Source organism: Formica exsecta, unplaced genomic scaffold, assembly GCF_003651465.1.
Source record: "Formica exsecta isolate Colony F162 unplaced genomic scaffold, ASM365146v1 scaffold293, whole genome shotgun sequence".
Classification (NCBI taxonomy): Eukaryota; Metazoa; Arthropoda; class Insecta; order Hymenoptera; family Formicidae; genus Formica; species Formica exsecta.
The window spans coordinates 113,548-124,488 of record NW_021850188.1 but is presented as its reverse complement, the minus strand read 5'-3'; the positions used below and the strand labels follow the sequence as shown (position 1 = coordinate 124,488).

At 37.2% G+C, this 10,941-nt stretch overlaps 3 protein-coding genes across 5 annotated transcripts in view; 2 read left to right on the top strand and 1 right to left on the bottom strand.

Annotated features, from left to right (window-relative positions):
* On the bottom strand, positions 1-1,447 carry LOC115237394 (essential MCU regulator, mitochondrial). 2 transcript variants are annotated; one of them, XM_029810392.1, is made up of 3 exons: positions 1,335-1,447; positions 608-1,081; positions 1-274 (listed from the first exon to the last, which is right to left on the bottom strand). In XM_029810392.1, exon 2 carries the CDS (start codon positions 958-960, stop codon positions 682-684), a length of 279 nt encoding a protein of 92 aa, XP_029666252.1. In that variant the 5' UTR covers positions 961-1,081; positions 1,335-1,447; the 3' UTR covers positions 1-274; positions 608-681. The 2 variants fall into 2 exon arrangements, with proteins under 2 accessions (XP_029666252.1, XP_029666251.1); XM_029810391.1 differs by having other exon boundaries at positions 608-1,447.
* A 2,380-nt stretch (positions 1,448-3,827) lies between these two features.
* Positions 3,828-5,397, top strand: LOC115237380 (diphthine methyl ester synthase). Its single transcript, XM_029810373.1, has 4 exons — positions 3,828-4,203; positions 4,358-4,534; positions 4,641-4,965; positions 5,127-5,397. The coding sequence occupies exons 1-4, from the start codon at positions 4,069-4,071 to the stop codon at positions 5,339-5,341; spliced, it is 852 nt and encodes a 283-aa protein (XP_029666233.1). The 5' UTR covers positions 3,828-4,068; the 3' UTR covers positions 5,342-5,397.
* A 153-nt stretch (positions 5,398-5,550) lies between these two features.
* Positions 5,551-10,941, top strand: part of LOC115237379 (protein MLP1-like) — a 10,485-nt gene continuing 5,094 nt past the window's right edge. Inside the window, exons 1-3 of one of the 2 annotated variants that reach the window (XM_029810372.1) lie at positions 5,551-6,143; positions 6,968-7,832; positions 7,959-10,939. In XM_029810372.1, coding sequence (XP_029666232.1) covers positions 6,982-7,832; positions 7,959-10,939 — 3,832 coding nt within the window. In that variant the 5' untranslated portion in view covers positions 5,551-6,143; positions 6,968-6,981. Of the gene's footprint in view, positions 6,218-6,967; positions 7,833-7,958; positions 10,940-10,941 lie in introns of both variants that reach the window. The other variant, XM_029810371.1, reaches the window with a different exon arrangement.

The following is a 10,941-nucleotide window of genomic DNA, read 5'->3' as shown; positions in this document are numbered from 1 at the left end:
TATATATATATATATTTAGATCAAGAAATACAAGAGTGTCTTGCGCCAAGTCATGCGCAACAACAGCAAGATTTATATATAGATTTTTTAAAAGCTCTACTTCCAACAATTGTATAAATAAATATTTCTATGATAACTTACACATAATCTCTCTCAGGTATTAGAGTATATTATAAATAAGATACCTAAATTGTATAAGCGAAGAGATTTCTCTCCCTGCATTACTTGAATTTGTGTAATGACTCTTCTTGTGTCACCGTGGCATCAAATAACTCTGAAAATAAGCCATTGCAAGAGTAAAATTTTGGTGTATAAGAATTGGTCACATTTGATGTTAAGAAATTTCGTTGTAAAAACTGTAGTATCAGTAATCTTCATATTAGAATCAATAAGTTGTTAAAATATATAGTATAATGAACACAAGCTATTGCTTTTAAAGCTATTCCAATTTTTTTAACTTTTAATTTATGGAAATATATAACACATTTTTTTAACACATAAAAGACACAAAACACAACAGATCTTTTATACATATAGGCTTATAATGTGTATTAAAATCTTTAGATACAATTGTTACAAATTATACGAAAAAGATGTGAGAAATTACCGTTAGTATTAAGAGCACGTCTAATTGGCTGATTACTTTCAACAATTACAATGGAACGAAGTGCTGACGTTATATTAATCATCGTCATCGTCATCGTCGTCGTCGGAGGGAACGAAGAGATCGTTCTCCTCCAAAAAGTTAGCTATGTTCTTGCTGATCGTGGCACCGACCAAGAGACCGAATACGACACTGCTGACGACGCCCAGGAAACTGAATGGAGTTCTCTTTGGCTCGGGTAGGATTGCTCCGGATGGTGTGGTTATCGCTGACCGGAGAAACGGTTTGGATATTGTGTGAGTTCTTTTAGAGGCAGTCGCGCCGTGAAACAAAAATCTCACCCTATGCAACAGCATTCTGTTTTGCTTAGGTTTATTTTCAGGTGAACAGCTGATCGCGCATTTGGAACTGTTTGGAACTCGCGAGCAGTGATGTTTCGATCAGAGCTCCCTTTTTCGCGTATGCGCGTTAGTGCGGCTGAAAATATATCGGTGAAGATTATGGACGCGAAAGTCCTGGCGGATCCCGATAGATTCAATATAATTGTCATTAATATTGCGCGATATATTTTGCTATACATAAATAATATACAGTAGGAGCTTTTCAACAAGAAAACACAGATAGATCCAATGTCACGCAATTGACTATTAAATAAAGAATTTTTAAAGACCCTAAAATTTTTATATTTGACAGCTAATCATATGATTTTGTGTTTATGTGTATTTCTTGCTTGAAAAGCTGAGGCGATGCGTGGCGTCGGGCGTAGAGTCGCAGGCTGGTAATCAAGAGATTCTCCGGGTTCGATTCCGCTCGGGTCCCATCCTTCCACTTATGTTTTTCTTTCTAGTAAGAGTTACAAATAAAATTTATATTGAGAGAAGAGAAAAATACAATATTGCACATAAACAATTTTATCATTTTCCGAATATTTACGATTAAATCTTAGAACATATATAAATGGAAGGGGAATGCCTTTGTTTCCCGATAGAAAAACATGTCGGAAGGAAGTAAGAAAGGAAATCATAGTTGCCTCTCTCTTGTGAGTAACTCTGCTCAAAAGTGCTCATGCACGGCCATGTGTGTGTACACAAAAGTATGTATACTACAGACACGATGCTTGTATGTGTAGTTACTCCCAAGAGAGAGGCAACTACATTTTCTTTCTCACTTCCTTCCGACACTTTTCAGCCTGCTATTCCCCTTCCATTTATATATGTTCTAAGGATTAAATGCACATCTAAAACAATTATGAACTCTATGATAGTTGATCTCATTATTATTTACCACATGTATTTTGTGAGAAAACTAATTTAATCACTGTAATATTCACCTAATAATTCTAAATTCATGTTGACAAAATTTATGTTTACTATTGAGACGATGCGTGGCGCCGGGCGTAGAGTCGCAGGCTGGTAATCGAGAGAGATTCCAGGTTCGATTCCGCTCGGGTCCCATCCTTCCATATAACTCAAAAAGAGGTTTTCACACATTATCCTATATAATGCCTAGTTTATCATATATTATCCTATATAATACCTATATCTAGTTAATGGTGTATTATAGACAATTTCTTTCGGAAAAGTCTCCCAGCCATATCAGAGAAGAAAAAGAAGAAACTTGGAAAGCTACCATATACATTATACTGTATCGATTGTCCGACAAATGTATCGATCAAGTGCAGTTGAATATAATGCAACGATCTCGCTATTTATTATAAGTAGATTTTTCACTTGGAGCTTGACAGAACCAAGTTTTCCACTTAGATAAGCTAAAAGAATCGCATGATTATATAACTTATGTAATTATCTCTAATGCTATCAAAATGACTGATAATGTCATCAATCTTTTATTATCTCCGGACCCACTTGATAGTCACGATCATGGTCACGATGAAAGTTTACCGAGGGCCAGCGGTCTTTAATAATATCTCGTTGATGTTCTCTTCGTATATAATACAAATTTTTAAATTCTACTTTTAGTTGCTTTGTAATTTGTAAGTTAATCAACGATTTAAATTAGCCGGAGTTTCTTCTTCTTCTTCTTCTATTTTATGGCAAAGAACAGATACATTCTATTCATGCTGCCAGAGAGCCATCTAGGTTTGATTAATTAAACTGGTATAGGTATATAGGATAATATATATATGATAATGTATATTATACAATATAATATTACATAGGTAATATATATATTTTTATAATATGATATTATATGAGATAATATATATGATAAACTGGTATAGGTATTATACAAGATAATATATGAAAACCTCTTTTTGAGGCATGTGGGGGGATGGGACCCGAGCGGAATCGAATCTGGAATCTCTCGATTGCCAGCCCGCGACTCTACACCCGGCACCACGCATCGCCTTAAGCCTATCACACACAAATTGGCATAGCTGCATATGCATAGCATAAGACCGTCTGGACCAATGAGCATGCTATGCAAATCAATATGGCGATTTTATTTCGATGCTCATTGGTCCAGACGGTCTTATGCTATGCATATGCAGCTATGCCTATTTGTGTGTGATAGGCTATATGCTTATGATTATACGCTTATGCAAAAGTGTGTGCTCGAGCCCTTAGCCGGAGTTTGATTGAAGCAATGAGTAAAGAATCACAGGAGAGAGCATATCCGTGGTGGGGGTAGATTTATCGCCATAGACATAGTATATCTAGACCGAGCGTTTGCCTTTATTTAAGGAGTGGGGATAAAGATGCACGTAGAAAAGGACATACTCTGTTTCGTGCCCCTTGCGTTCTCTCTCGCTCGCACATAGCATAGCGCTCTCTTTCGTCATGCTACGTGCGAGCGAGTGAGAACGTAAGGAGCACGAAACAGAGTATGTCCTTTTCTACGTGCACCACGGCTCCAACTCCTCAACACTCGGTCTAGATATACTATGTCTATGTTTCCAATACTGGCACTACTGAATTATTATAAATGGTGTATGCAGTGTTGTTCTCGGGGATGCTTTCTCGCGCATGCGCAGCGCATTGGTAGAGAAATCCAGCGACGGCGTATGTAGTACATATTTGTGTACGTACATTACTTACAATAATATGTTTAATGCCAGAAATTTTTTAAGCTAATTATAATCGTCTTTTATTAATTTTTTATTATTTATTTGTGATTCATTAATTTGTAAAACATTTTAGATTATTCTTAACATTATCTGAGCAGAGGGCTTAACAGTACCCTTTTTCTTATCAATTTGACACGTATCTTAAGGCCATGTTTAACGCGCATGCGCGAGAAAGCGTCCCCGAGAACAACACTGGGTGTATGGGCGACTAAATGCCCAACCAGCCATAGAAAAAGAAGAAGAAGAAGGCACTAGTGAATTTTGGAACGGCCACTATTGGGACGAATTTTAGCAAAATATTCTAAAACCTGAAAAATGCATATTATTTTACAACAGAGCAAATGATGAATATGGATGCTATCTTCGAATAAGAATCATGTTTTATATAATCGGATTAGGGCTCGGCGATGCGAAAGATGTCACTGTTAAAGGGTTCGAAATTATTAATAAATGTGACCGTGTATACTTGGAGTCTTATACCTCTATTTTGACAGTACAGCGAGAAGCTTTGGTATCATTTTATTCTCTTATATTTTATGAAATAACAAGTTATAAACATGATATTGTCTGATATACTTTTATATAACAAGGCTTTTTTTAAATTTTTAAATTTATCTAATACATATATTGAATATAATTTTCTATTACATATGTTAATGTATTAGGAAGAGTTCTATGGATGTTCCCTGATCACAGCTGATCGTGAATTAGTGGAGAGTGGTGCAGACAAGATATTGCCAAGGAGCGAAGATGAAGATGTTGCGTTTCTAGTTGTAGGAGATCCTTTTGGTGCTACTACACATACAGATTTAATTTTGCGTGCAAAAGAGAAAAATATAAAGGTGGAGAAAATACAAAAAGTTATTAACATCATTTTTAAGAAATATCAAGATTATTTTATGATTTGCAAAAGTATCTGATAAAGATCATCTAAGAACATTGTTTTAGGTAAAAGTCATACACAATTCATCAATTTTGACTGCAGTTGGTTGTTGTGGTTTGCAACTGTATTCATATGGAGAAACAATTTCAATTCCATATTGGACTGATACTTGGCAGCCGGACAGCTTTTATGAGAAAATAGCTTCTAACAGACAAAGAGGACTGCATACATTGTGTCTCTTAGACATTAAAGTCAAAGAACCTACTCTGGAGAGTATCTTGAAAAAGAAAAGAGAATATATGCCTCCAAGATTCATGAGCGTTAATGAAGCAGCTAATCAGTTAATAGCGATACTTGACAATAAGATTCAAGATGGTCAGAAAGATTTAGGTTTGTTACAATAAAACATATTAGGAAAATATAGTAATCGTAATTGCAACAACACATAAACAACAAATAATTAGTATTTAATTAATGGTTGGAATTAATGTATTTATGCATTATTTTTGAATGGAAATAATACTTTGATTTATTCTTTTTGTTTTTGATAGCGTTTACACATCAGAGCTTAGCAGTGGGTCTAGCACGAATAGGCTGCGAGGATCAGCACATTATTGCTTGTTCCCTGCAAGATATGACCCGTGTAGATCTGGGACCGCCGTTGCACTGCCTCGTCATACCGGCCGAGAAACTGCATCCTCTAGAGATCGAATTTCTAACACAGTACATTCTTGATAAGAGCCAATTTAAAGAAATAATACAATAAATGTTACTTTTTTTATCGAATGTAAAGAATAGAATAAACCATTTTTTACTTCAGAGAGAGATTTATAAATTAATTGTAAAAAACTATTAGATATAATGGCAAAATATTTATTTTAGATGCAAGCTGTATACCAAATATAGTTGTATCTTTTTAAAAAATGTCATCATCAATAGAAACTTTGATGCTCTTAATACTTATTTAGATAAAATATTAATAATATAATAAGCTAATTTTTCTATTCTACTTTTCATTAAAAAAGCTAGATATATATTTTATATATATTTCTTTTCTCTAGAGATACATATGCATGCAAATATGTAATATAAATTATCAATTTATATTTATTTTTAATATATACCGTTTTTTGTGTACTTTGCAAGTCTTATTATAGATTCTATAGTAATTTCTATTCTCATAATTACATCATGTAAAATCTACAAGAGAGCGCTGTCGCTGATTATATTATTAAACATTCAATATTCTCGGCTATATACCCAGTGACCGATTATAAGCGAACTTTGTTTCTTGAGACTATGAAAGGTAGAAAAATGGATCACCACGTATCGCATTTGCGTATACCGTATTATTATTCAATTTCCTCTGGCCCTCCGTTCTATATTTTAAGCCACGTATATTATTCTGCGGCGGAGTCACGTGGCTGTGCGTCAGGGCCAACTAATCAATGGATAAGCATCGACCACCGCACCGGACGAGGACGAGGCTAGTATTGGTGATTCAGTTGTGCCACGGGGGTGCACTCGCTCGGTGGTGGCAACCCTTCTGTTTTATTCTCTCTGAACAGGTACTCCCGGCTTCCAGAACATAAAAATAGCGATATCTACGCAATTCATGTTGTCAGTTTTCGTATTTTAACAGGTACACATACCTGTCAGATATTATGATATACACGAGCACCGTTGTGTCCTGCGTAATAATATGGAATTATTGTATCAAACAAGTTTATTTGAAAATATATAAAAGATCAGCATAGAAGAAAATAAATGCGCTCTATTATACAAGGTGTAATCAAATAAAAAAATATGAGTTGAAATTGAATAGAAATCTACGATAAAAAAAAAATAAAAAATACGACAATGTTTAGAAATGTTTTATTAAAAATACTTTAAAGCTGTAGTGTTTTTTATACTATAAATAAAAAATAGTTTAAAGCATAGCAAGCCTATAAACACTAATAAAATATTGTTTATATTTATAAAATTATCTTTTTTAAGTTCGATTTCAACTTTATGTAGAATATCCCAGAAAATCGATTTTAGAAAAACAAGATTTTCTTTTGAGATCCCCTAATAAATATATATTTCATCATCTGTTAAAAGATTTAAGAATTTTATTATATTTGCTTGTAACAAACAAGATCCCTAAAATAATATGAATTTTTTAATTTTTAATTCCAAATATTTGGAATGCAGATAAAAGTTGAAGGATCGCATTAGTATCGTTTCTTTAAAGAAAAATTTATTTCGCAATCAACATGGTAAAAGGAGAAAAGGAGAAAATTGCAAAGGAGAAAATAGTTATAAATTATATATTAATTAATAGAAATTATATATATATAAGAAATGAAATTATATATAAAATATTGAAAATAGTATTACACATATATAGTCAAGTAGGATACGATGCTGAGCTCGACTTCGCCGATCGATCGTCCCAGTCTGCATCCTGGTACCAGATACCTCATCGCGCCGCGAGTACCCCACGGACTCGCGTCCGTAGTCGAGGGTCTTACTAGGGAGGTCCTGCGTCATCATCCTGAGGACATATATGTATTCGCGGCGCATCATTTCGAGAAGCTGCTGAAATTGCGGGAACAGTATCACGCCGAAGAATATAGTGGTCGCGAATTCGACCATGAATTCGGTTGCGAGTTCAGACTATGGCCCACCAAAAAGGCTAAAGATATCGGAAGATCTTCAAATAGTGATTGGTCCTTGGAGAAAAAAATCGAGATCTTTGAGAGAACGGGAAAGGAGAGACGCGGAAAGGTGTCTACCGACGTGGAAGAGAGCACGGATGTTTCTACCGATAGAGAGAATCGGAAAACATCGAAGCAAACTTGTTCGAGAAGTCTCTCGATGACTACGAAAAAAACCTCGAAAAAATCGAAGGACAACGAGACGACATCGGATATTCGCGCGACGAGAATCATCTCGCAAATGTCTGCTCTTCACGGCAAAAATATCCAGACTAAGGATATTAAACAGGAACTCAGAAGAAACAAATTAAGCGGCGAGAAAGCGAAAAGGACCGACGATACGGAGAAAGGGATTCGAAATGAGAGACGATCTAAAATGAAGATTTCTAAGACAAATAAGGATCCCGAAGAGGAGGTCGAACGTGCTACGACGACGACGACGAGCTCGAGTAGAACCTCCGCTCGGAGACCCTTGAGGAAAGTGCGGCAAATAGAGACTGAGTCCGAGACCGAGACGGAGCGTGAAACGATGACCAAGACTGGACGTGAAAATAGGTACAATAGATTATTATAATTATTAGTTAATTTTATAATAATTTATATGTAATAAAGTTGCATAAGTAAGAGAGAACTAAAAATATTTATTTTTAAGATTGAGAATTTTCTTTCTTTATTTGTCAGATACGAGAGATTGAACATGAAGAACAACGGTGCGAGCAACAAAACTACCGCTCGGACCGGAAGCAGGGAGAACAGGCCGAAATCGCGATTCTCCGAACATTCCTCTGAGAGGAAAGTGTCGTCGAGAGCGCTCAGCATGGACCGTATCCGGGCGTATGTATTACGCAAATTCGCGAGCACTGCGAGTCTGGAAGTATTGCGGTCGCCTACGTATGTGGAACAGGTGCAGGAGGTGATCGATCGCGCGGCGCCAATCATTAAAGAGAAGTTGGAAGAGGTCAGGGGACCGCGGGGAAAGCGTTCGAAATCAGTTGATCTCGCCTGGAACAAGGATTCCTTTCGTCAGCGCATTCGAGATGGAAAAAAATATCGCGATTATGAAAAAGAAGAGGAAAGCAAAAGAAAAACTGGAAACGAATTGCCGGAGCGAAAAGTTGACATTATTAAAAAGGAAGAGACGGAAAACTCTCTCTCGGGAGACGAAACGATTTCGAATGTGGAAACGGAGGAAAAGAAATCGAGGAGACGCAGCGTGGGATCGGGCAAAAAAACGAGAAGACGCGAGAACGGCGGCCACGGTGATATCGGGGTCATGGATCAAGTCGGCAGCAAGCACAATGATAAATTGGAATATGAATCCGGTGCGACACGTGATACCTTGGAAGCGAAACTGACCGCCACGCAGAACATTTTGGAAGATATCTCAAAGTCCACATACGACTTGGGCGGCATTCGCAAGAACGATCCTGCGGGAGGTGAGCTGCCGGAATCAGAGGTCTCCGATCACGCTAACATTGTCTCCCTGCCAAGCGTAAGACCGCCGTCCTCTAGAAATTCCAGGAGCGCCACTAAAAACGGTTCGGATAATCTGACTCTGCCGCCTATCTCTCCGGAAGCTCCCAAGTCGATGAAGAAAAAGGACGAGCTGTCCTTACCGGTTTTGTCAGTGGTGGCTAACGGCAACCATTCCGGTAGAAAATCACAGGATGCCGAGGAAGCCTCAACAATGCATGACATTACGAATGACATAGAAGATATAGAGATCATTCCTAAAGACGATTATGAAGAAGTGATTGTAGATGTAAAACAGGACTCCAATAGTAATCTAATATCGAGCCTAGTGTCAGACGAGAGATTTAACGATGCAGAAAAACGTGAAAAAGACGAAGATATGAACGATGTTCTTCTGGAAAATAATCCGGAGCAATTTACTGAAAAACGTGGAAGTCTCGAGGAATTTGAGGAATTGGAAAGAAAGAAAATGGAAGAAATCTTCAAAGACAGTTTAAACGTTACGCCAGAAGTGGTAAATGTGTCACCGAGGCCGGATTCGCTAGAATCCGACGAGGAAAAGAGGCTTCAAAACGACGACGTGGATTTTGCGCGAGTCAACACGTTCGACAGGTTGAAGGATAAGTTGATCGAGATCGAGATGGCAGAACGAAATATCGAGATAGCATTGGCTGGCCAACAACTCGCGATGCATGACGGTGGCGAAGAAACGAGCCAAATGGTAAAGTCGATGATTGACGGGAAGATAAATGACGTAGGAAAGTCGACTAATAAAGTAGGAGAGACTGTGAGTGAGGTAGAAAAGTCGGCGGATGCGGAAAAAATATCGATAAATAAAGACGATGAAGGAAAAGAAAGAAATGACGACGAAGAGGAAAAAAATGTGACAAATGAAATAGCAAAAGTAAAAAATGTAATAGAAATATCGATGAATCAAAAAGAAAATTTATCGAATAAAACAGAAAAATCGAAGGCTGAAGAGAAAATAGAGAGATCATCGAATGAAATGGAAAATACGACAAATGAAGCAGAAACATCAGTAAATGAGATTGAAAAATCAACAAACAAAATGAATGAAGCAGAAATATTAAAGAATGAAATAGAAATGACGACAAACCATATGGAAATATTAACAAAAGCAGCAGAAGAGGCAATCAAAGTACCTGAAGACGAACAATCAATGGATAAAACTGAAAGATTGATGAATGAGAAGTTGCCTATTGATGTGGAAAAATTAACAGTTAAGATTCATATTGAGAATGTACAATCTATAAATCCAAAATTACAAAACAAAAATGATCAGATTACTCAAGTAGCTATTTGTGAAACAGACGATGATAATGTAACGGCGTCCAAGAATAAAGCTGACAATACAGTAAATGAATTTTCCAAGATTACAGTTTGCGGAAATGCTGCGAACGAAAGCGAAATCTCAGCAATAAATCTTCCGGATGAGAATACTAGGACAAAAGAGCGAAAAAAACGCGAAATCGACAAGTTACCAGCAGCGACGTCACTCTCTTTGGAACTTCCGTTTTCATACGTTCTGAGCGAGGGTTCTCCCTGCGAGATCCCCGATTCCGTGACAACCGTGATTATTCCAGACAGACACTGCACGTCTCCCGTGACTCTAGAGGACGAGAATTATCAGTTTGGATTGACGAGTCAAAAAGAAGAATCATTTATCCCCTCCAATATCGCTAAAAAGAGCGAAACACAGGAAAATGAACACGGCATGGAAATTTTCGGTGAATATATCCGACCGGAAGCCTCTGTTTTGCCTATAGATATCGATTTCGTGCATGGTACGAAAGGGATAAAATCGAGTCAGATAGTAGTCGCTCATCAGGACTTGGACAGGATCAAAGAAGAAGGTGAAGAAGAAGAGAAAAAAGACGCTGAAAAAGGAGAGATAGAGAGCCCTCGAGAGCAGAAAGATGATAAACAGCCGGTTATACATGAAGAAGTAACGAAACTTGCGATTCTGGAAGACATCGTGGAACATGAGGAGAATGAAGCAACTAACGCGAAAATGACTTTCAAATCCAAGGATGCTGAGGAGATTTTCTCCGAAGTTCCCGAGTATGAATCTTTGCCTGATATCGTAGGATTAATGGCAGATACTGGCTTGACAGACGAAGAGAACATAAATCTCATGGTAGAGTCTCAGAACACGATAGAGAACTCATCG